This window comes from Toxotes jaculatrix, chromosome 8 (assembly GCF_017976425.1).
Source record: "Toxotes jaculatrix isolate fToxJac2 chromosome 8, fToxJac2.pri, whole genome shotgun sequence".
Classification (NCBI taxonomy): domain Eukaryota; kingdom Metazoa; phylum Chordata; class Actinopteri; family Toxotidae; genus Toxotes; species Toxotes jaculatrix.
The window spans coordinates 5,661,970-5,687,584 of NC_054401.1; the positions used below are offsets into that span (position 1 = coordinate 5,661,970).

The following is a 25,615-nucleotide window of genomic DNA, read 5'->3' on the forward strand; positions in this document are numbered from 1 at the left end:
TTTTGTGCAAATGTTTTCAGTACTTAAACATATTTGGAAGATTTCAAAGTAGTTGGCACTAACTGTGCTACTCACTATCACTATCAATGAGACGCAAAACTCAAAAAGCCAAGTTTCTCTACAGCGTCCATAAATGATAATAGTCACAGGAGCCCATTTCCAGGTACAAGCATCATTTATTAGCTTTACATCATGAGTAAATGTTACATTGCTACATGACAATCATTCTGTACAACTTCTTTTACACATGTCAGTCACATTGAATGTGAAAACTGCAATTATGCTATCCATTATGCTACTCACACAGTAAAGGGTTTGACTTCTGTCTTCACAACAGTTTACTATTAGACAATGTACTTACAGATGGGGAAAAAAAAAACTTGGCTTCATAACTGTATAACTGGTTATATATTGTCATCAGTGTATTCATAAATGAAAACTCTTTGAATAGTACAATACCACTCATTTCCATCCATCACAGAATTAGTATACTCTCATGTTTTGTCCATTTTTTTTTTGAAAGAAAGAATGTGACAAAGACAACTTCATAATGCCCTTATAAAACAGACCGTAGCGTCATATCACCTTCATTTCAGACGGGGTTCAGCTCAGGTACATCCCGTATGGCGTGTTGCATGTGTTTTCCAGCACACTTGGGTTCCATCTCCCATGTTATCCTGTTAATGTGTGAAATGCCCTGTGTTCAGTAGTACGAGCTCAGGTGGGAGTGAGTGGCAGGATGCCTGGGCATTGCAGACCCAGGATAGATGGGGCTGTTCGGGGAGTTCCAATACGTCGACGGGGGGCCGAAAAAGTTTCCGGGGGAGACGGGCATAGGTGGCGGGTGGCCACCCATGAAGTTCATTTTGGGCTGGTGGCTGTGGTAGGACTGGACATAAGTCATGTCAGTCTGGTACTTAACAATCCCGCCTTCTGCCGCGTGATTCTGGTGTGCCTGCGAGATGCCTTGGAAGTCAAATTTGTAGGCGTAGCGCTTGCCGTGCACCTTAGTCATGATGTTCTTGTCGTAGTAGTAGCGCAGCGCGCGACTAAGTTTGTCGTAGTTCATGTTGGGCTTGCTCTTGCGCTCGCCCCAGCGCTTGGCCACCTCGTCAGGGTCGGTCATTTTGAACTCGCCGTTGGTGCCCTCCCAGGTGATGATGCTGGCATTGTTACTGTCGGACAGCAGCTCCAGCAGGAACTGCCACAACTGGATCTGCCCCGAACCTGAGAGGAGCGGTGAAGAGGAGAGTTAAGGAATCCGGTACTGACCAAGCAAGACAGAAAATGTATGCAATCACTCGTTGTAGCGGGTGTGAAATGGTTGTGTCTAAGCATCTTTGTTCTTGTTGATATTGGAGCATTTTTGCAGGATGTCATCATCTGTGGGTCAATATCAAGCCGTAACCACTGGGTTATTAAAATTAGAGCCTTTAAAAATTAACATTAGTGTTTTGAATAGAAGAAAGAAAACACTTCAACATCTCTTGATGTTTTCAGTTTTTCCAGGACCTTGGACAGCTCCTCAGTTTTTCTCTGACAAAGCGCTTTTGTTTGTTTTGCTGTGGCCTGCATTGCTTTCCTAACATTAATATGACATCTAAAATCTCAGTCAGCTTATGTTTTTTTTTGTTTGTTTTTTTTTTTCCACCAAATGTGACCTTTTCACTGTGTGGCTTGGACGAAGTGTGAGACAACAGGGCAGAAACCTACCCACAGGCCTGTGAGCGCTGGGGTCAGGGAGCTTGTATGGACTTTGTTTGCCTGTTCGGTTCTTGGGTGAGCTGAGGGCTTGGCCTTCTGTGAGGAAACAGCAGGGCAAACAGTCATTTTGGTGAAAGGGAAGCCAGATTTCATCTCCATGTAAGCGTGGTGTAATTCTGCTGACACAACAGGTGTTGCTTGACGTTTACTTCATTTTGGACAGTAAGTGCATGTGTGCCAGCCCTTGCTTCCTTTTCTCTCATGTTGCCAAAGCAGACAGTGTAAAGGCCTCATTTGTGTCCATCCTTGTTGATTTATGTTGCGGTGGTCTAGGTTCTTACCTGGGTTGGCTAGTCGACTGCTTATGGGCCCTAATGTCTGGTAGGGGTCTGTAAAGAAGAAAAAGCATATTTATTTTACATAATGCCTCTTGTGGTCAGGCTGAATGAATGAAATGAAACAAAGTGGCCATTAAGGCTGATTATAAGGCGGCAACATCAAAACGGCCCACCACTGTAGTCCAGACATATCTCAAAAATTATTGGATAAAGTTTGTTACAGATGTTTATTTCGATGAATAGTAAAAAACTTAAGACATCAGACAAGACAAGTTAAGGCGTCACCCAACTCATCAAACGAAGATGATGTTGAACATGGTAAACATTATACCTACTTAGTGTCGTTGTGAGAATGTTAGCATGCTAATGTTAGCATTTAGCTCAAAGCAACGCCTCATACCTTGCCCAATTCTTGGACCAGACTCTGTAACTCTTGTGCTGTGCTGGTGCTCCATGGAAGAACCTATGAATCCAAAAGAAACAAAAAACACTTATGTGAAATTGTTTGTTTGCCAGCTGTGGGTTTGATTGAGTGAAATCAGTCAGTTTGCATACAGAGCCAAAGTGGTTGTTCATGGTTGGAAAAATTCGTCATGATTGTCAGCTTTGTATCGTCCTCGGTTTTTGTTGTCATACCTTTAGGCACTGCAGTCATGGTGTTTGCCGGCCAGCTGTTTCTGCGGCTAATCTCATCAAACCCGCTCTCTGTGCGACACACACACACACACAAAAACGAGAATAAGACTAGACAGTGACAAGCACGTGGCATAAAAAGCCTTTGTAGTGGACACTGTCCAAGGGACAGCTATAGTGCAAAGGAAGTCAGTAAATGGACACTAAGATGATAAGCGTTTGAAGGTCTATAGATGACCCACAGTTTCTTGGGTGAGTGTTTTTTTTGTTTTGTGTTTTTTTGTTCAGACCACCCCTGTTGCCACAAGATTGTGAATTGTGTCCCAGGAGTAGGACCCATACCCCCCATTTCCCATGCCGGTGCAGCTGTTTCCTGTCTGAAACTGGCTGTTGAGTTTTGGACTCATCAGAGTTTTTTTGTTAACTGAGGAGTGTTGTGGCAAGGAACATTTTAGACTCTTGAAACTATGTAACATGGTTCTGAAACTCAACACATTATTTTTAAATCCCTAAATCATTCAAGTAGTAGTCCTCACGGCTGTAAATTCTTGAGTTTTGATCCACACCCAGAAATTCTCATTTCAATCTAAATGTGCTGGGCGGTAAATGTACTTGTTTACTTTCCACTACTGCATATAATTACATTTTTTAGGAATGCAGTTGATGTGTTTAACCGTTTTATACTGTATGATAACCAGGCATTGATAAAATGTAATGCAGTATCACCTGTGCGCTCCTTTCTTTCTCCTCTATATAGTTGTGTTATTGTGACCTTATTGTGACTCTCAGCAATTTAAGAACCACCTTAATACTAAAAGGAGTGATTTCACAACATGCCCCACCCTTACATCCTGTTTAAACCGGGGCTGTATTTTTAATGCATCTAATTTATCTTCCAATATTAGTATTTTGCTCTAACACTAAATGTTTGTGACTGAATAAGCAACAACCAGAGTTAAATTTTGGGGACAGGGTGGGGGACAGGGTGGGGGACATCCTTAGTTGTTAAGAGTTTAACACAGAGTCAGCTAATGTGCTTCACCAGGACAGTGTGGGTGTGGTTTGATCACATTTGAGTGGCAGTTTTAGTAACATAAGCAAACGACCTCACAGCTGTCATCAGATGTTGATTTAAACGTTGCTAAATCCTGGTTAGTTCTGAAAATCTCCGGTAGCAAGAAGCTGATGAAGAAACAGGTTTTCAAAAGGAGGTGTTGAAGGAGAGCAGAGGGTCTCACCTGCTTTCACCTGTAGTCTAGGTTGTGGCGGTGGTGTATTGTTGGTGGGAGTTGTGGGATATGAGAACGTAGGGCTACCTGAAGACCAAAAAGAGTTAGGATTAATTTTTTTAAAAGATGAATACAAAGAAAATCAATCATACCTGAATAGTAGGAGTGTTGGACCAACTGTTAAAAATAACTGGCAAAATATTATTTTTTTTACAATGATATAACAAAGAACAAAGCTATGGACCTTAAATTAGTTAATTTTAATAGATTCATCCATCCATCCATTACTTTTTGCTGCTTATCCACATCCAGGTCGTGTTTAATTACTAATATTATTTTTAGAAAACCTGTTCATGTCTATCTATCAATCATAGAATTGTCAAATCTCCAGAGAGCTCTGATTTTATTTCTGTTCCTGCTTACATGCAGGTAAAATAGTTTGCGCCACAGAACAATGAAAACCTTTTTATATTTTGACGGACGACGAGAACCAAACAATGTTATCAGCTGGAGAGAGGGATATCTCAGACACAAGGCGAGCCTTACTCTGCCGGAGGTAATTGAGGTGTGAGAGCAGGATGTCTGCGTTGTAGGCCGACGTGAGACGCATCATGTCGTCCTTGGTCATCTTGCACAGGGCCTTGCCGTCCATTGATTGGAAGAGCATGACGTCCACCTCCTCCAGGACGTACTCCTTGATGGCCCAGTCCAGCCACTGCCGCACGTGGTCCTGTGTCCAAACCTCAGGATCTGGCATCAGATGGTGGAAGGAATAGAGTTGCACAGAAATGATCAGAAAATACTCTGGAGACGCTAATTTCTAACATGGTGACTCGCTTTCTTGAAGGCTGTTTTTTTTTGTTTGTTTGTTTTTTTCTTTAAAGAATAAAGCTGTCTTTTAGCTGGGTAGAGTTTATACATACTATCAGAACAATCTGAATTTGAGATAAATGCTGTTCTGTTTTTCTATCTTCAAAAAATGTCACAAACAGGAAGTTGTAGACGTTACAGGTAGAGGAGTCATACAGAGAGGATCATAAATGACTGTGGTCAAACTGATAGCATTTACATAATGAATTTCCTGTGCAAAAACCTAATCTTCCACTCAGAAATGTGTTTTGCTCATTGTTGCTTCACTTGGAGGCCTGAGCTTCAGTGTGTAGCCTGATGTATGTGCAGAGTTTGACAGCAGAAGGCTGTTTTCACATTCATCTGCTGAAGGAGGAAAGTTTCTCTTTAATTAGCTTGATTGTGAGTTTAAAAGGTGCATGTGTTGTGCATGGTTTTGCGATATGTCAACTAGTTTTGAAGCCAGTCGTGGTTCAGTCTACAACTTGAAGCCTTCAGCACACCCACTGCAAATGGACTCTTAAAGTCACAGATTCTGCTCAAATTAGTGGATGGATGGAGAGATGTCAAACACAAGTAGTGTTGAGAGTCCTTGGTTAAACATGGTTTGTTTTGTAGGACTTGAAAGAGCCAAACCACAGAGGAAACTACTCTGATATCAGCACCAGTTGTGATTTTGGTGCTGATTGTAAAATGGGTGGAGGAGCAGGTATAACTACTGTGTGGAAACTGATGCCTGGTTTAGTCAAACTCAAAACATAGTCACTGGGTTTTACTTTTTTTTTGACGTCTGCTGTTCATATTTTTAGTTTTAAAAAAATCTCTTAGCTGTTTGACACTCTTTTGTTTGCTGAGCTGTATTTTCAGGATATCTGCAGAAAAAAGCCTTGAATTTGATTTTTAAAGTTTAAAACCATAAAACAGCAAGATAGTTAATTTGATTTATCTGCAATCTCCATTCTTGCAGTACAGTATCTTCGCATAGCAGTTAAAGAACAATTAATGTTTGGGGTTTTTTTATGTTAAGGCAACTCAGCAATTGGTTAAGATTTAGAAGAAATGTATTACTACATAAGTAAATAAAAATTCTGGTATTGATGTTGAATAATTTCTACACTGGAAGACTTTCTAGATTCCTCTTTATTAGAATATGAGAGGATTCTTCTTCAGTACTAAATCTAAGGCACTGTGTGACTTTGGTACATTATGAATCTGCACTCTTGGTCAAAAAAAAGAAAAAAAAATACAGTGTAGTTTTATCTTAACCATCCATCTCTGAATCTTGCTGTCTAACTTATCCTAGACATTTGTAAACTTCTAATAACCAGAAATTTTTAGGTTGAAATGGCACTAAAATATGTCACTTGTCTGATTCAGGAAGGTAAGCTCATTTCCAGTAGCAAACAATGACTGGGCTGTGAATTGCCCGTAATATTAGGCAGGAGCTTTAGCCGTGAATAGAGGCCACCGCACCCTCAGGTCCTGATTGTCCTCGGTTAGCACATGCTACCGTGATGCAATATCCTTGAATTATAGAGCAGAAAAACTCGGCGCTGGTGACTCATTGACGAATCTTGTCGGATTCCAACGAGCTGAGTTTTAAATTGTCCACCACAGCTCTCAGAAGTGGCATCCCCTCAGACTGACTCACTGAAACATGTTTCTTTGAATTGCTCATTTAAAGAGTGTCATGGGACGATAACAGTACAGTAACTGCAAGATGGAGAATGTAAAACAAGTCATCGGGTTCGTTTTTTCAGATGGCGGGACCAGTGATTCATAGTGACAAAGAAATGGACTCGGTACAGTTGGTGGTCCAAACCTTCGTTATGACTACTCGGATAGTGATGACACGTCACTATCTTTACTCCAAGTCATATACTGTATGTCAGTACTTTTCCTCTGCAAAGAAACAGGGAAATCTGCTGCCTGTATTTAGACTTGGCAGACCGCCGAGTCTTTCAGGTTGGACATTAAACAAAATTTTTAGATCAAGTATGAGTCAACTCAAGTTTACATATTTCTCAGCTGAAACACACAGGCACCAACACTATGGAAATTAAGGCTTTGTAACTTTAATGACGTTTTAACTTGAGTGTCATGGTGTTATGTTAAAATTATCCTCAAATGTCTGTAAAGCCATGACTCATCCTTCCTGTTTTATTATGTTCAAATTCAGCTGAAGGATATTAGTCTTCTTTGTTGTAAAGACAAAGGCTGGCTTTGTTCTGCATTATGCAAACTGTAAATGAAACAAATAAACAAATTGCAAGAAAAGACCAAAACAAATAACGTGTTACTCCATCTCTCAGTTCCTCCCGACTTCCCCAGCCCCAAGCCCACTTGTTTCTACTGAAGACGTAAATCTCTAAAAATGGCTCATAAATATATAGTTTCATTAAAAAAAAAAAAAAAAAAAGCAAATACTTCTTTTGGTTAGTGACTATTTTCAGCCATGGCTTAAGATGCATTTGTGAGCAGCAGTAGGATGTATGTGGTATTGAGTCAAAATAAACTACGGAACCCACTTTCATTGTAGTGCAGGAACATGTCACCCAGTGCAACGGTTGCACTGATGTGTTTTTAATAGCTTTTGGTCTTGTTAGGGGAAAAGATACAGTTAATCCTTTGAGAAACACATCATCTTATTGTCCATTTGAGCTAATGAAAATCCTTTTCAGATTCTATAAAAATGTAAATAATGTGATTTGAGATGTGACGGCCAGTTATTTATCCTTTTTGCAATATAGAGCTGAAAAGGAAAGCAGGACGGATAATAATTCAAATGCCCACACCAGCTCATCACACATGTGTTCCTGCTTGCTCTCTCTTTTGTTAACAGTTCTTAATACTGATTTATACTAGACTTCACACTTTTTTAAACCCTGAACCAGGGTTTAAAATGAACCAGACACCTGCTGTTGTTCAGCTGCGGCACTGGGCAGCAGCAGTAGTAGTGGTAGCTGGTGGTGGCAGTAGTACTTTGGGGAAGAACAGTTAGATGCACAAACACACGCTGTGCCCATCTCTGATTCAGTTATTGATATTGCACAAGCCCAGTGTGTGCCAGCTCTTGGGAAACAGTCTTGTGACGGGGTCAGTCTTGTGTGATGGTGATGGTGACTGCCAGCTCATGTGCGTGAGTCAGCTCATGTGCGTGAGTCAGCTCACCTGCGGGCACGATGACCCTCTTCTCCTCTGTGGTGCTGCTGGGTGGGGTGGTGGTCTGGGGACTGACGCGAGGCTCTGTGTATGAGGCCTGGTACGGCATCGGGGCTCCGTCGTTACTCATGTGTCTGGAGCGTTTGGTGATACTGCAGTCCACAGGGGACTCACGGCTGAAACAGAGAGGAGAAGGCATTGTGCAGATCATTGACATGTCTTATAAAGCTTGTACTCGTTACTCAGTATTGGCATACTTCTGTTTTTCTAGATGGAAGAACTACTATCAATTCAAATAGTGACAAAAATGTTTATTACTGTGGCTGCTAATCTCTGGCAATAGACCACAGATTTCAGTTTCAGCTGGGTGCAAGTATATTTCCTCTTGCAGTATTTGGTAATATCTGTAGCTGACAGGTTATAAATCTAGCCCCAAACTGTATGTCAGCAACATAATTCCACTAAAAAGCCTGGTGCAGTGGCTGTTTTTAAGCACGAGCTTAGCCTAGTTAGTAAAGTAAATGGAGATTCACACATTCACACCCTGGAACCGTTAACAACTCATCTAAAACATGACAAGTGGCCCCAACTACACACTGATTTTTTTTTTTTTTTTTTTTTTTTCATTAGTCAAAAAGATGAATGAATGAAAAGTAAAAAGTACATTTATCTTTAAAATGTAGTGGAGAAGAAGTATAAAGCAGAGAATGGAAATAAAATAAAGTACAAGTACCTAAAATGTTTTTACTTAAGTAAAATACTTGAGTAAACATATTCAGTTACTTTCCACCATTGACCATGTGTAATGCTTCAGTTGAAAATGTTTTAATTCCAAATATGGGAATTTTTCGGATTTAACTTGGAGTAATAAACAAATGGGAAAATCCTGAATGTTGACATGGGCCGTAACAAAGGCACAGTCAGATAATCCAGGAACCCGTAGTCCCCAGTGGCACCGGCTGATCCTGACTCACCTGGTTCCGTTGACGTGTTCGCCTCTTTTCCCAGGGTTTTGCGCCGCTGACCCCACCCACTCTGGATCGGTGGGCTCGGGACTCTGCTTGGAGGCCTGGCTGTACCCGCCGGGCGACGTCATCTCAGTCTTCATGTGCATGGCTGGGGCTGCGGGGTAGGTCTGCTCGAAAATGGGCTGATCCTCACTCACCACGGACAGCGCTTCCTGTCAAACAGAGCCATAGCGGTCAGCGTCTGCCGTTAATGTCCCAGGTCACAACCTGTGGAAACTTTTTTTTTTCCTTTTGTATACAGACTTAGTTTATTCCACCCAAGATGCTTCAGTAGACATGAACATAAGTAAAACCTCTGAGGCGAGGACACTTTTATCTGAACTTTCAAAAAATTTAGTTTTTTCACAGTGGGGCCACAGATACAGATTTCCATTTTTTAAAACTCATTCTTAGTAGAAAAGAAAACTTCCAGTAAAGGACAACATTTTGTCCCTTTTCTGATGAAACTTGGTCGTGAATCATAAAATCATATACTAAACAAATTACAGGAAATCATATCTCCTGTATCTTTTGTAAACGATTGCAGAATTATTCACAAACTGTAGACAAAGAGATCTATGAAATATAAAGATGGACTTTGATACTTAGACTGAGCAATTATCTGTCTTCAGAAATCTGCAGTGGATTTTTGTTCTTTTGTAGAATGAATCACCTTCTTTTCCAAGTTCATTTTTTCTGCTGTATGTGTTGCTATTCATGGAATATTACAGATATGCAGAGCTACATAAAGATGAGCAGTCTTAGATTTATGGATACGACTGTTCTTTTTATTTTTATTTTCTTTTAGTCAGATGTAAATGTTACTGGATAAACTCTTGAATTCAACCAGTCCTCTTGCTGAAAAATACTGCCACAGTGGATTTTGAGAGTTGGGACCATTTCTTTTTTCAATTTTCTCAACCACATTTAATAATTGCATTTTGAAATGCATAAAATTCAATGGTATTCCCCTGTGATTGATTAAAACTTTAAATGCATCTTTAATCTAAGCAACCACAGAGGCGGGAGGTTATCAAACCACTAGGAAGAACGCTCAGGAGTGAAACTCAAGTGAACTGTTTAGAAATAGTGTGAAGGCAGTCAGGAGGCTGCCTAATCTTAAAGAGCATCAGTAACTTTACTCACAGTTTTATTTTGTCGTTAGGATTGGGGTTGCGGGGGAGGGGGGGTGTTAGCTCAAGGTGGAGTCTAATCGAGACTTTAGTCCTTCTTCCTGTGTTCAGCACCTTCAACGAGGCCTCAAAACTACCCAGAGATGGCACTTTCATCTCACGCATTTAGGAGGGCAAACACTGGACGTGTTGTTCTGTCTGTTGCTCAAATTAAGCGTGTGCATGTGTGATGCGACCACAGCAGTCTAGGGGGGTGTAAGTGCGTGTTTGTTTGGAGGAGTTGAGCATTGTCTTCGAGCTTTGTACGTCAGTGCCGTGCTTTGTCAGTGGCCTACAGGAAACCTGGCCGCCATGTGCAGAGGAACCTTTTGGCACAGGCCAAGAGAGAGGAAATGGTGGAGGAGGCGGGGGTGGGGTGGGGGGGCACAATGTAAAAATATGGGTCATTTTAAAGCTGGAAAACAACACTAAAGGCCTGTGGAGAGGGGGTCGGGTTCATTGGACAGCAAGGAGAGTATAGCCTTGATTGAAGTGCCGCCTTTGCATTGTTTTTCTTTTCTTTTTTTTCTGCCTGTGTGTGTTTTTTTTTAGCTCAATTGCTGCCTGAGCATTGTTAACTGCATCTTAATGCATGGCACACAGTTTGGCATTTCCTTGAGTCTGCAGTGAAACTGAGACAGAAGTCAGCAGTGCGTGTGGGATTTCAGAAAGCTGCCGCTGATGCCGCTGCTGCTGTTGCTGCTGCTGCTGCTGCTGTTGTTGCATGGAGCATTTGCTGATGTGTAATAGACGCCCAGTTTTTGAAGAAAGCACAAGCAAAAAGTTTTAGTTAAGAAGAAAAAAGAAAAAAAAGATTGATTTCACATCAAATTAATATTACCTGACAAAAGTTGCTCAAGATTTAAAAACACAGATAATATAAACATATAAAATGTTACAGTTTAGTGGTGAATTACAAGATTTTGAATTGAGCTCTTGCTAACTGCTAATTTCCAAATTGATGTTAGCCTGGTGCCTACATTACCCATAATACAACTTGACTGTCAACAGTTCTGTGGAAGATTCACCCAAGTTGACATCATTTGAGCCGATTAATCAGACCTCACCACAGCTCCCTCTGCAGCCACAGATGTGCTTAGACATCTTTTTTTACCCACATACGTGCTGTATTGCCCCCAACGCCTGTAAACAGACTTTGGTGTGTAAAATAGGCAGAGTTCTTCTTTAAATGTTAAATGCTGTAAATCAATAGGAACATAAAATTTTATTTAGTAGATTAGAGGCTCCGAAGCTTGAAGTAGGCGTCACAGTTTGAAGTGACGAGTATCAGATTTTGCATGCTAACTGAAAGCTATTTAAAAAAGCATGCATTTTGCTTGTGCCAGAAGTGTTTAGCGGGGACGTCATATTGTCCCTGCTCTGTTCTCTGTTGACCGCACTCCTTGTTTTCTTCTTCAGCTGATTGTCTTCCTCTCACACAGAGGCCCTTCACTCTGTGCAGAAGTGAAACAGTTGGCTGAAAGTGGGATAAAACAGGCTGCCGACAGCAAAATCTCATGAGAATGCAAGACAGCGAACAGTTGTATCCCGTGGTTAAAGATGATTTTCTAAGTCTTTTTTTTTTTTTTTTTTTGCTGCTCAACACTCAAAATTGTTGATATTTTGACTTGCAGCTTCTCATTACATTGAATTTTAGGCACAGTACATTCAGTGACAAGCTCATGCTTTCACAACCACAAACACACACTCCCGCTCTTTCTTTATCTTCCCCTTGTGCTATCTCTCTCTCTCTCTCTCTCTCTCTCTCTCTCTCCCCCTTTTGCACACTGATACAAATATACTAAAATGTGGCCTGACCGCTAATGCCACAACTGACTTCCTGCTCAGTGTGTTTCAGCCTGTTGCTCAGTGACACAAAACAACTTTTAAAAACATGACCTTCTTGACGTGATGCTACCTCAGTGTCCTAAAATTTACACGGGTTATGTTTGGTTTAGTAGACAGAAAACGCTTCGACCTCTTCACTTGCAGTGAGAGCACAAATGTGAAGTCCTGTATGGAAACTTTTGACATGGCTTTAAGTCAGCAGCTCTGCAGGTTGCATCATTCTGTCTTGCTCAAACCAAGAGCTTGTTTACGGCAGTGAGGCTCATGCCTGTTATATCTTTTGTTAAAATAACATTTTAAACACAGGAAAATACACAGTCTGAGTACAATGACACCACGTTTGACTTTGATTCCCTAACCTGATCTAGTTTAAAAGCTCCAGCTCCAATTTTATATTTCTACCTTTCTTAAAGTCTTTTTTGGTAGAATTTTAAAAACGGTATTACAACACAGCCTGAATGAGATATTAGGTGGTAGTCATGTTATGAATCACACATGGAGGGAGTGGGCACTGTTCAAAGGCTCTCCATTTTTAATGCCAGGGACTTAGCATTAAATTAGATAAGAAATTTTGCTCCAACAAAACATGTTTTTTTTTTTTTTTTTTTTTTTTTAGCTTTTTTTTTTTGGGTGATTGTTCTAGTTTTTCACTCCCAGTCATCCGTTATCTAACTTTCATTATTTTGTCAGTGTTGCTTGGCTGAAGCCCACATTCAGGGCCACATCTGGTGGCTGCAGCTGCAACTAATGGTTATTTTCATTATCGATTAATCTGATGATACTTCTCAGTTAACTGATCAGTTGTTTGGTTTACCCATTCACATTCAGAAACCCATTCAGTTTACTATGATTTAAGACAAGGGGAAGAAGCCATTCTCACATTTGAGTAGCTGGATCCATCAAATGTTTGTTGTTTTTGCTTTAAAATCTTTATAAATCTTTATTTAAAAAGTTCCAAAATTTGCTGGTGATTGATTTAATGGCTAATCATTTAAACTCTACAGTTAACCTTAAACCAGTGGTTCCCAACCTGGGCATTGCAAGATAAATCTGAGGAGCTGAAAAATGAGAAGCAAGATGGGAAAAAGGACAAAATATTTCTGCCAGACAAGATTTTTGTTGTTTATCTTTTTCATCTGATCTTTGCTTTTTATGCAACTTAATGGATCATTTTAGATAAAAAAGCATTTGAGTACTTTTTAGAATCAACTAGTCACCACAAGCAAACAAGACATTGCTTTGTTTGAAGGGATTTTTTGGTTGATTACAAACCAAACAAGCTGGGAGCCAGTGCCCTAAACTGCAACCAAGGATGTGGTTAACAACTTTCTTGCATGCTCAATTAATATGATTTATATAAAATAAGTTTTTATTTTTTATTATTTTATTACATCTTTTGGGTAGTAGATCAACACTTCAATTCAAGTAAAACAAAGCACCCAAAGGTGTTTTGTTTTACTGAGCTCCTGTTTAAATTTGGCTCTATCACAAAAGGCTTCAAGATGCAAGGTATATTTTAATAAACGTGTCTAAAGTGTGTCAGCACCTCAAAGCTATACGGGAGGACATTTAAACGCATTTAAAAAAAATCCACTCAAAATTAGGTGTAGCCTTGCAATAACAGACCAGAGATCAAGTTGTGCAAAGGCACATCCCTCTTGTCCTCGCCATGTCTGAAGCAAGTGCCAGAAAGCAGAAGTAAAAGTTAAGGCAAGCTGATTTTGCAAAGGCCTGAGCAGCTGCGCTTTCTGCTACACAAACAACAATGTGGTTTTCACAGCTCGGAGACTGGCAGCACGCAGGCCTCTGCAGGCCGCAAACACAAAGTCAGGCCCGTTTCTCCCTCACCTCGCAGCCTGTATGAGCGGACATTGTAGAGTTAAAACTTGAGTGCCTCACTTTGTCCACTTCGTTTCTTTCTGGCGAGGCTTTGTTGCCTTTTTGACTTTTTTTTTTTTTTTGGTCCAGGGAACGGAAATGTGTGCGGAAAGTCTGAGGTTTGAGACAGGAAGCCTGTTCAGTTCAGATAACGACACCTGACAAGCGCTCCCGTTTGCAGCTATAAATTATGCCTAAAATAACCTCAAACACACAATCTGCTGCAACGGCGTTCAAGAGAATAATTGTTTGAATAATAATAAGTACGTTTTAGCAACGAAGAATCCCACAGGTCTGTCTGTGCGAGCATTTAAACAAAGATATAATGTAAAAACATGTTTTAAAGAACTGCATTTACCACTATGTTTATTACGTTTGTTTCAAGATGTCCTCATTTCCAATCCATACTGGCCCTTTCAATTACTCATTCCTGTTTATGACAAAAATAATGCAACTCAATGGTATTTAGCGTCCAAAGTGAATCGGTATATAATCTATTTGTTGGAAGCGAAACAAGAGAGAAATGAGTACAATTATTAGCCAAGTTCCTCAATCTACGGAGGCCCCATTTTTTCAAATGCCTTTTTATCTAGTTTTACAATAGGCTGAATAAAACATGGGTTTGGAGTGGAGAAAAAATCCGTAATAAATCGTTTTCAACACGTTTACAATGTCGATATTACTACTGCACCGAAGCTAGGACAAATTACTCCAAATGCTGCAAGAACATTTTGTTGCAGAAATAAAAATAAAAGCCTACAGGCCCAGTGTTGCATAGTCGACGCACATTCGTTAAAAACAGTATGAATTTCCATGTTTATGGCCTACATCAGCGGATAAATATGTTTACTTTTCACCTCATTGCGCAATAATCGGTTTTCAGTGTTAATAAAAAAAAGAGTGTTCGTCGATTTGAGTTGCTGACATGAAGGCCTTTATTTTTTGCGTTTCTTGGAAGATAAGATATGAAAACAATTAACGGCGTTGTGGTCGTCAGGAGAAGATAAACAGTTGTAGCTGTAATAGTATGAAATGTGAAATACCAGTCATCTGATGGAAATGGATCCTCCTGCTCTCTGAAAGGGGCTCTCAATGTATCCAAATTGATCCATGGCGCCTTCAGGGACACCTGCCTTGTGCGCACCAATAAAGTCCCGCATCCCCTCATTCACTTATTCTTCATCAGAGAAAAAAATAAGAGTTCGTCAGCCCGCTAAGTGTTGAGTGATTTCACTCTCCGTGCCTTATTTTTGTTGTTGTTTTTCGGTTCCGTTGCTTGTGCTAGATGAGCTCGATTAAACGCACCAATTAGAAAAAAAACCCGAAAGGCGTGCGTGTGCAAATCCTCTTTTACGCGTCTAACCGGCCACCAATTTGTGTTTTTATCTGAGTGTAAAGATGTAGTGGTTAGTTGTGTTATTATAGAGCTGACATACAACCACGAACGGGAAGGAAGAGGAAATTTTGTACAAGAAGGAAAGAGTGGGGAGCTCGCATCACCGCCTTGACTCTCTCACTCAGCAGACTCAGGGCTGGTGTGGGTGGCCGCCTGTCATTTTCACTACCAGCAACCGCGTTAGAAACAAATCACACACTTACCTTTATCGTACAGTCCATTGCAGCAGCCTCGCAGTCTTTGTCATTTAGTCGTTTTTGTAAATGTAACAGATAATTTAGCCTTCTAACCTCACTTCAATTCATGCAGGGGTGCATTGGCTCTATGGCGCAAACCATTGCAGTTACAATTTTTTGCTCACAGACCATAACCGGATGGCAAGATTTTTTTTCCTCTCTCTCTCTCTCTCTCTCTCTCTCTCTCTCTCTCTCTCTCTCTCTCTCGCACTCTCTAAAATGGGAAGTGAAGTCACACTAAACACCGAAAGCATGAAGCTGCTTCACATGAAACCAACACTTTCTTTGCTCAGAAAGCAAAAAAATAAAAAAGAAAACTTTCAAGTTTGTGTGAGTGCGTGTTAGATTAATGTGCAGAGTTATATTGGAGTCATACCATATGAGGTCAGAGAATGTAAACTCACAACAACAGATTTGTTTTTTGCCATTTGCCATAGTTGAAGCACAGTGAAAATGAAAGGGGCCACCACCTACTGAACACTCCCTGTAGTGGCAGTACAAAAATAGCTTTTGAGGTCCTAAAGTCTGTTAAAATGTTATGTACTTGACAGGGGGTCTGACTAATAATAATAATAATGATGATGATAATACAAAATTAGCCTCTATGCTTTTGTATACATGTGTATACATGCGGGACCAGGCTATTTACAGGTATCTGAGCACAATAGACACCAGTATAAAGCTGAAATTCATAAATCTGGTTCTTTTGGATCTCAGTCATTTCAGGATGTGGGGGCCAACATTTCGTACATGAGATACTCCGAGTCCATGAGAGTTTTTAATTACATAGTTAAAGCTTTTTATTAAAGGAAAGAGGAGATGTGGTAGTATGTACCGTTTCATCAGAAATACGTTTAATTAAATCTGTATATCACAACGTTCTCTAAGACCCTTTTATTTTTATTTTTTGTCCCATTTTGGATTGAATCAATGTTTTTGGTTTGGTTTTCTTATTTCGTTTGTACGTGTGTTATATATATTTGGTTAACACCAAAAAAATCTGTGTCCTTTTACTATATTCCGTGTTCTGTCACTTTAATAAATCAAATCAATATTTGGTATGGCGAGCACAACAACACCGGTTTTTCAGTTAGGTTGTTCCAAGCATCTTTGGAGATCAGGGTTCTGTGGGGTTCTTGTTGCAGGACTCTGGCTGTGTGTTTGGGCTCTTTGTCAAGGTGCAGAATGAATTTGGGACCCATCAGACACCTCCCTGATGGTACTACACCATGATAAGAATCTAACCATCTAAAGTACCTAAATGTGAAGTAAATTAGAAATGGTGTCTTTTGTCTACCAGAGGTTATTTTTCAGCTGTAAAATGTTCCACTCAGTACATATCTTGACCTCAGTTTTAAGTTTTGCTACTTATTAAAAGGCCTGAAGGTCCTTCTTACATCATTGTAAATTGACTGGCCACAGTTGAAATACGTTGGGTGTAGTTCACAACATTTTAAAAGTAAGTAAAATCGCTAAAATCGGTGGAATTACTGACCTTTAAAAACTTACAAGAACGCAAGAGAAATCAAGACTAAATCATTACCAGCATATGAGCACTGCTGAAAATATAAATGTGTTCAATCAACTGATATGGTTCATTTCTCGACAGCTGATTAAACTATTGGTTTTCATGAAAAGCCATTAAAACTTTTTTTTAAATTCTAATTTCCTGACAGATTTGATGCTTTTGTATTGCTCCGCGGCACTTTACTTCAGCTGACGCAGAGGGTAATTATCCTAGGTGAATTCCTGAGCTGATAGTTTACCGCAGACGGTTGTTAATCACCTCGTGTGTTGTGTAACTTTATCCCGGTTGTGTCCTTGTCTTGAGGTGGGGCTCCCAATCACGACTCTCGTCTCCCAACGACGCGCACGATTTCACCCCCGGCTCCACTTTTCCAGATGGAGCTGGCTCTCAGTGTGTGTGTGTGTGTGTGTGTGTGTGTGTGTGTGTGTGTGTGTGTGTTTTCCTCCCTGTCGGAGGAGAATAACAGAGATGTTTGTTTATACAAGGCCCTGGGCTCGGCCTTATCTGCGGCAGCCACTCACGTCGTGATTTCAGACTTTCTTCAGCAACTACTTGGGTGTTTTTTTTTTTTTTAACGGGCCATTGTTATGTCGAATGGTTTCTAAAGATACTGCCCCCCCCCCCCCAACACCTCATTAAAAAAAAAAAAAAAAGAAAGACTGCCGAAGCTCTGATTTCAAAAGCCTTGCACTTCATCCCCACCCAAACTATGGCTCAGTTATTTAGTCCCGCCTGTCAGACAATCAGAATGACCGCGGCTTTGAAATTTGTTAAGGCCATTCAGTGATAGAATAAAAATACACTGCCTGTTGTTTCGGCTGCCAGTTACTCATCTATATAATCAGCACTGCTGAAGTTTTTTCTTTTCCTCAAGTCCACAAATGTCTGATTATGTTTGGGCTTTATACCACTTAAAAATCGTCCCCTTGATATATGAACTAAATAAACAATATATATAGATAGCAATGCTGACCGGTTTAATGAAGTTACATGACATGACCCTTCAATCTTCTGTTTATAATTTTTTTGGAGATGAGATGTTGCTTTTAATGGCGTGGCCAACTTTTATTTTCATTATCAGTTAATTTTATCATTAATCAATCAAACGGCTTAGAAAATGTTAGAAACCAGTGAGAATTTCCCAAATTCTAGGGCTGCCAAGTTTTTTTTGTCCAATTAACAGTCCAGAATTGGGAAATATTCAGTTTACTATGATAACAAATGGAGAAAAGCAAGGAAGAAGCTGAATTGAGGGAACAGTTGTTATTTTTGCTTGAAAAATTACTTAAATGTTCAATAAAAATTCTTGAAATTCAATTTTCAATCAACCAATTGAAAATTCAATCAACCAATCAATTAATCGACTAATTGTTCGCAAAGCACTGTTCCCGCCACTCAGCAGCAGGAGGCGTTCGTGCTCCCGCACAGGGTAGGCTGGAGGAAACCAGTTTGGCCTCTGGCTCTTCCTCTACTTCTGCCAGCTACTCTATCTCTTCCACATTCTCGCCCACGAGAAACATAGCTACTCCATGACGGTAATGAAACATAAAAAACACTGGCGATATCACATTGCCAACTTGATACGAAAATACTTTACTTGCCTGTGCAGACCTCACAATATTTCCCTTGAAATTAAATGTCTTCACCTGTGTAACATTACTCGTCCCGCCTATGTGCTCTTCTGAATTACTCCATATTAAGAAGAGAATCTAAATAACTTCAGTGACTTAACCCTGCCGTGTTATTTTCATCCTTGTTCTTACAGATTTAGCAATAAACATCGGCCTTTGTATTGAGTTTAAGTTACTGTTACTGCTGAAGGTAGCAGCGATAATGCTACTGAAGCATAGGCTTAGCTAATCCTCAGCTTAGACTGTGGCTGAGGTATTTGGCTTCAGCACCTATTTAAATATTGATAGCGTTATTGATGCACTTTCTACAGTACTACGAAAAACATTATGCCTCCTGTAATTTTCATAACGACATAAATTGCCTCCCCTTATTGGCACTAACGTATAGCCTCATTCACAGTTTTTCTTCAGATGATCACTGAGCAGTGTCCCAGACAAATGAACTAAAAATATAAAAATAAAGAGAGATAATCTTAAATATTATGAAGGTTTAGTTTTATTTGTTGGACTCATACAGTGCAGTGGAACTCAGTTAGTGATATTACTGTATTGTGTGGGACGGGACAGATTTACCCTGTTCCAGTTAGAGATTTAGTTCAGTGACGAGTACTCAATATCAAATGTATAACTTTTTTTTGCTTTAGGTTAAGATGCATTTCAGTTTATATTTTTATGAAATAGAAGCTGAAATTAGTCAGTACTGAGTAACAAGAAGAAGCAGCTCATGGTGGATTTTGAGGTCTGCTTTGCCTCTTTTCAGTTTCAGTTTCTGGACTGACTGCAGGACATCAGGACATTTGCATCCAGAATTTGCAGATATTTCGTTGAATTCCGGTGCCACTGGCTGCCACACTACCCCGAAGCAGAATATTTCCACCCTCATGCTTCACAGTTGGCAAAGGGATCCTTACTAAGTACTGACATGTCTATTTGTTCTACTTATTCATTTTATTTATTTTTGTTCAGTTTTATTTCGTTAGTTCATTGAATAGAAATGTGCCAGTACAATGGTATTTGGAGAAAACACCATATTGGATTAAGTGTTTGGGGTTTTTTTTTTATGAATGAATGCTTTGTGGGTTGCTGGGGGAAACGATGGGGGGCGCCTGACGTCACGCGCTGCTGAACAAACCTTCGAGCTGCTGGTCACGACGCAGAGCGGGCACGCGCCCCTCCCACCTCTCGGCTGCGTTTATAACGGGCCCGGTCCGACCGGAGACTGACCACTCTGTTGTATAGTAGCCTGTAAAAGTCTGGAAAACGTCTGGGGAAACAGCGACAAAGAAAGAAAGACAGGGGAAAGAAAGAGAGAGATGTTCTGGGACACTGTCATCAAACCTGGAGACAGAGAAACAGACAGCAAAGACTCGAAAATTAAGGTAGGTCCTGACTTGAATTTTATTTATTTTTCTCATTGTTGAGATGAAGAAAATAAAACAGAAAATTATGTCATTCATTCATTGCATCCAGGCTATACTATAGCCGAGTTGATCTTTACTAATTCATCACTCTGACTAAAAATAAATCTTGAGTACATGTGACCAAAATTGGACTGCAGTGGGACAAAACGGGTAAACTAATCACACTGAGCTCCTTCAATCATTGTATTAACTAAATGATTCATTATTTAATCAGATTTTTTTATTTATAATGAAAAGAATTGTAAACTGCACCCCTGCTCTTATAACTGTAAAAATGCATTGGGCCTTACATGTTCTCTATCACTGGTTATTTTTGCCAAGGCTGGATTATCAACCTGGCAAAAAAAAAAAAAAAAAAAAAAAAAAAAAAAAAAGACGACAGATCCCTAGGGGCCCAATACTCCCAGGGGCCTCAAAAAGTCTCAGGTTTATTTTTTTGGGTCTACATAAACCGATTAATTGCAAATTTATTAGAAACTGGCACCGCTGAAGAACAACTTGCCCATCCTCCATCTTAGGGCCCGGTCTTGTAGAGGGAGTCTGTGTCAAAATCTAGCTTCAAGACTCTTGCTGTTTTAATTTATATTTTTTATCAGTTTACTATAATATTTGTATGTCAAGTAATTAATACCCAGAAAATCTCAGGCAAGGCATTATCATTCCACCACGTAAGCACTATTAGACTGCTACCAGTGATTATTTTCATCATTTATTTTCTAAAAATGATTGATTGTTCAAAAAAAATGTCAGAAAATGGTTTTCTGATCATTTCTGCTCATAAGTACTGGCTGGTTTCTGGGTGTCTGTGGAGATAATGAAATTACCATTGCCATGTGTTGTGGGGGTCACTAGGGGCCCAATGACATTTTTTTTCTTTGCCTCAGGACCCCCAGGAGGTCAATCCAGCCATGATTGTTGTTTCTGCTTCTAGATATTGATCAGCAATAAGTGCTGAAATTGAAATGATGAAGAATGTCATAATCACATGGCTCTCTCAACACAGATGGAGATTTGCCAGACTGGATATTACACAGAAGACTTCAGGACACAGGAAGTGCCAGCTGGCTTCGACTTTGCATCTTATGGTAAGTTTAAAGAATCACTTGACTCTGTGATGTTGCTGCATCACAAGTTAAACATCCTGACTTTTTTTCCTGCTGACGGTACGAGGTTTAAACGCTCAGTGATCAGCAGCCCAGGCAGATATGAGGACAAAGTTTTGTTCTTTTTTTTTTTTCTTTAATGTTTGTGTGATCTGTTTCCTCTGAACCTGAGCAGCTGAAGGACAGAGGAAATATTTTCGCAGACAGTATCATCACAGCTGTCAGGGCTTTCTCAGTGAGACCTTGACACTAGGGGCTCTCTCGTGCAAACCCAGTGGATGTGTTAGGATAATGGGGTGCTGCTGTGTGTGTGTTTGTGTGTTTGTGTGTGTGTGTGTGTGTGTGTGTGTGAGTGTGTGTGTGAATAATGCTTGTATGGGCTGAGGTAGACAAAGACAGAGAGAAACAGGGTGGTCAGGTTAAAGACACTCTCCATGTTGCACTCCCCTCCCTAATCCTTTCCTCCAGACTTCCTCCTCGAACAGATTTAGAGCCCCCTCTCCCCATCCCTCCATCACTACTCTGTCACACTCCCTCTGCTGGCGTTTCCTCCTCTCTCTTCCTCCCCCTCCCTCCCTCATTTCCTCCTCATAGCTGCGTCCATCCATTGAGCTGAAAAAACCTGGGGTACATGGGCTTGAGTGCCTGCTGCTGATTCGACAGTAAACAAATGGCTTCTTCTTGTGTCAACACCCACCGTAAAGATAATAACCCCAACTTACAAGTTCACTGCATCTTTCCTCTCTTAATGACTGTTTCCCTGAGCTGAGCCGTTATCAACTTCCCATTTAAAGGACCATACCAATGAGTTTGCACTGTTTAGCAAATTTACTTTATAGTATATGCTTTTAGATTCATTTCCTCCCTTTAAGTCAGCCTCTGGTTTCAATTTATTTCACCGTGGTTAGAAAATCTACTCACAGACTTGAAACTTGATTGAAATGCTGTTGCTTTTGTTGTCTTAATGTACTCCAGCCATGAGTCTGAGTTCAAACTGAAAAGACAAACAGTAATCAAACATGGACATCCTGAAAAAGATAATACTGTGCTGTAAGACTGTAACATGTCTTTGGCTTAGAAATGTGTAAAAAAAAAACCAAACAAAACAAAACATTTGGACAAGTCTTCAATTCAGTGTATTTCAAGCTAATTTCAAGTCTCTGAGTGAAATTTCATACTGTGCTGCAACAAATGGAAACCTGTGCTGACCAGTAAAGACGAAATCAATCAATAAACATTCGCTCTGGAAAATGTTAAGCATTAATAGAAAGTATGAAGGATAAAACCACTGGTATGGTCTCCATCATCATTCACTGACTCCATCTGTCTGTGTTGTGTTTAACCTCCAGACTACCCTGGTGAAGACCTGTCTTTTCTGTTAGACAGTAAAGCGCCCGTGCAGCAGCAGTATTCAGCAGAGAACAGCTACCCAGAGCCACCAAAAGCTTCTCATCTATATGACACCAAAGGTAAAACCTCAAAATACACCTCACGGTCACATGGTGTTGATGGTTTTGACTTTTATCACAGTATTTGCTCTTTTTTTCTCCTCAGTGAACACCAGTGAAACTGCCCTCTTCAACCTAGACTCATACCAGGAGTTCAACTGGTGGGCCTCATATCCACATGGTGAGCCTCTGACTCCATAGTCGCACTCATGCTGGATGTTAAATACCTTTTTCGGCAGACCTTCCTTTTATGACTAACTTTCTGTTTGATGAGCAGACGGGGTGACGCTGGATCAGTCACAAACCGGATACCAGGAGTCTCCACAGACATACCAGAGCCTGGTTCCCCAGAATGGACAGTTCAGTCCAGCCATGGACGGCAGCCACAGTCCCTTTCTAACTGGAAAAGGATCAAACACATTACAAAGTGAGACATTTTCACCAGATGTTAAAAACACGCTGCCAGTGGCCTGATTTTACAGTTCAGTATCTAATTCCTCTCTTTATTCCAGGTGAGACAGATCAGAGGTACTATGACTCTGACGGACAGAGGCAGTCGTCGTCCTTTTGGCCTGAATACCCATCTCCCAGTTTTACTGCCCCTCTGCCGCACCCACCTCCAGCCTCCTGTCCCTCAAACTCCAGCCCTCAGTCCTCAGAGCACTACTGCCCTCGTGTGGCCAAGCGTAAAAACTCACACCCCCAGAGGCCAGATAGGGAGGGCCAGATGATGGGAATGTCAGCTTATCCAGGTGAGAATATGCTGTTTTATCTCTTATGTTTTATAAAACATGTAGACATGTTGTGGTCATTAAACTACAGTGAAGAAAAGAGCAAAATCAGACAATTCATAAATTCAAATTAGACCTATGGATATGCTGAGAAAGACACATTTCACATCCATGTGTAATAATTACGTTCTGTAATAATTATAATTCAGTGGTATAATGTCTTATAGTATAACACTCAGAGGGGCATTTTTTCAACCAGGTTCTGGTCCAATCCAGTTATGGCAATTTTTACTGGAGCTTCTTCTTGACTCTGCATGTCGTACCTTCATCTCGTGGACGGGAGATGGCTGGGAGTTTAAGATGTCCGACCCTACAGAAGTAAGGAAATAAATAAAAAACTATAATAATAATAATAACAACAATAATAAATTCAACATGTATGTTAATATTCTAGTATTACCAAGCTAATAACGTCATATATATAACAATACTTCTGATACTTAACAGTACATTTTGCTTGTAATGCCTTCTGTATGTTTAATTAAGATTTTGAATGCAGGGCTTTAAGTTGTAGTACAATACTTTTTACATTGTCTTCAGTTCAACTCTAATTGTTTTTTTTTTTTTGATCCAACAGGTGGCCAAACGCTGGGGCCAGTGCAAGAACAAACCCAAGATGAACTACGAAAAGTTGAGCCGTGGGCTGCGTTACTACTACCACAAGAACATCATCCACAAGACGGCAGGCAAACGCTATGTCTACCGCTTTGTCTGCGACATGCAGGGCATGTTGGGAAAGACAGCGCAGGAGGTCCTGACCAGTCTGAACGTTTTGCCCACAAACACAGATACGTGGCAGTGCCCTGGGGTTCCGGCGGCAGTGACGTCAGAGCTCAGCAGTGAAACATGGGCATCGCAGTAGGAAACAGGTGCCTGGACTGGACTGATGCTGCTGGCTGAGAGTGACCAGCATATTTTAACAGAGTACTACAGCCTACAAAGTGAACACTGCCTCTTCAGTGTCCCGGCTGAACTACAGTGTCCTCGCGGGGTGATGTTGTCACAGTCAGGAGCCAGTTTGTAGATGCTGCATTTCAGGGAACCCCCCCCACCCCCTCCAAACTCAAAAATTCATCATGCAATCAGTCTTTAAAGGCAATATATTACCTTTTTCTTTGATAATAAATCATGCTAAATATAAGTCTCTCAACATCTGATCCATAAACACAGATCTCCTTAACCTCAGGGCTACATGACTGCAGCCAGGGGGCGTTTTAGCACTAGAAATAAATACGTTTTGCAACATTTGAGGCATTGATTTGTAAATAGTGTTTATATGAACCCATATATAGAGTTTTGTGCATTTATGCCATTTTTTAAAATACAAAACTTGTGTCTACCTCTGTTCCTAATCAGAATAACATAAACTGAGATCATTTTCAGGCACTCACTGTGAAAGTTTTTAGCCTGTGTGTCAATTTTTTTGTGTAAATAAACTGTGTATAAAGTTTCACAAGTTCCTACATTCTATGAATTCTGCAATTAATTATGACAGTATTAAAAATGTGTGTTTCTGGTACTCAGTGTGACTTTCTGTTTTTGATCTATTGTTTTTATTACCTAAGGTGTTACTCATATCTTAGGTGTCTTAGTTAGAAGGTTCTGTGAACACATTGAGAAAACAATACAGCAATGTATCGTTATTAGAAAATATACTTTGTAATTTGTACTCTTGAATACTTAAGTATGTTTAAAAGCAAGTACTCCACAGTACTTTAACACTTTACATTTTTCTCATTTTTAATAGTTTTTACTTCTACAGCTTTCGCACAAACTACATGCAGAAACTGGGTTTTTATGTATGTACAATGTTTGTGTGAAATGTCTTTTCTTTTTTTTCGGGGGGGGGGGGGGTCTCGCCCAGATAGTAATTCAATGTAGAACCGCCACTGGTTAAGCCTTGGATGCCTCTTGGACGCGTCATCAAGCGGTATATTCGTATGCACAAGGAAGTGGGGCAGTGAAAGTACACCTACTTACACACACTCACTCACGCCTTATTTTCAGATCGCTCAGCGCCCGAGAAGCTAAGTAATGTCCTGCAAAAGCATAAAGATGTGTTTAGCGAACACGCTGGAGGACCTGACCAAGCAGAACTTTGATAAATTTTGCCACCAGCTTCTGGACCGCAGGGAAGAGCCGAAGGTCAGACGCAACAGGGTGGAGGGTAAAAACTTTTTAGATATCACAGACGTCCTGGTGTCAACTTTTACCGAGGCCGGAGCTCTTCATGTGGCTGTG

The 25,615-nt window shown here is 40.4% G+C and overlaps 2 protein-coding genes across 5 annotated transcripts; one reads left to right on the top strand and one right to left on the bottom strand.

Moving 5' to 3' along the window:
* Positions 1-156: 156 nt before the first annotated feature.
* Positions 157-15,583, bottom strand: fli1rs (Fli-1 proto-oncogene, ETS transcription factor-related sequence). 3 transcript variants are annotated; one of them, XM_041043768.1, is made up of 10 exons: positions 15,420-15,583; positions 8,890-9,095; positions 7,925-8,091; positions 4,451-4,654; positions 3,914-3,991; positions 2,679-2,747; positions 2,443-2,505; positions 2,046-2,093; positions 1,714-1,800; positions 157-1,227 (listed from the first exon to the last, which is right to left on the bottom strand). In XM_041043768.1, the coding sequence occupies exons 1-10, from the start codon at positions 15,435-15,437 to the stop codon at positions 704-706; spliced, it is 1,464 nt and encodes a 487-aa protein (XP_040899702.1). In that variant the 5' UTR covers positions 15,438-15,583; the 3' UTR covers positions 157-703. The 3 variants fall into 3 exon arrangements, with proteins under 3 accessions (XP_040899702.1, XP_040899703.1, XP_040899704.1); XM_041043769.1 differs by lacking the exon at positions 15,420-15,583 and adding an exon at positions 14,864-15,371; XM_041043770.1 differs by lacking the exon at positions 1,714-1,800.
* Positions 15,584-19,852: 4,269 nt separating this feature from the next.
* LOC121186133 (ETS1-related protein) lies at positions 19,853-24,893 on the top strand. Of its 2 annotated transcripts, none has more exons than XM_041044781.1 (8): positions 19,853-19,990; positions 21,036-21,117; positions 22,485-22,604; positions 22,690-22,764; positions 22,861-23,010; positions 23,096-23,335; positions 23,574-23,692; positions 23,952-24,893. In XM_041044781.1, exons 1-8 carry the CDS (start codon positions 19,925-19,927, stop codon positions 24,234-24,236), a joined length of 1,137 nt encoding a protein of 378 aa, XP_040900715.1. In that variant the 5' UTR covers positions 19,853-19,924; the 3' UTR covers positions 24,237-24,893. The 2 variants fall into 2 exon arrangements, with proteins under 2 accessions (XP_040900715.1, XP_040900717.1); XM_041044783.1 differs by having other exon boundaries at positions 22,518-22,604.
* The last annotated feature ends 722 nt before the right edge of the window (positions 24,894-25,615 follow it).

Bases quoted from the DNA above. Each gene is read 5' to 3' on its own strand.
- fli1rs (XM_041043768.1), bottom strand. The intron at 2,094-2,442 runs GTATGAGGCGTT...TCTTCTTTACAG, and splicing joins TGGTCCAAGAATTGGGCAAG to ACCCCTACCAGACATTAGGG. The intron at 1,228-1,713 runs GTAGGTTTCTGC...CGCTCCTCTCAG, and splicing joins CAGCGCTCACAGGCCTGTGG to GTTCGGGGCAGATCCAGTTG.
- LOC121186133 (XM_041044781.1), top strand. From the start codon at position 19,925: ATGTTCTGGGACACTGTCATCAAACCTGGAGACAGAGAAACAGACAGC. The intron at 19,991-21,035 runs GTAGGTCCTGAC...CTCTCAACACAG, and splicing joins GCAAAGACTCGAAAATTAAG to ATGGAGATTTGCCAGACTGG. The intron at 21,118-22,484 runs GTAAGTTTAAAG...TTTAACCTCCAG, and splicing joins CTTCGACTTTGCATCTTATG to ACTACCCTGGTGAAGACCTG.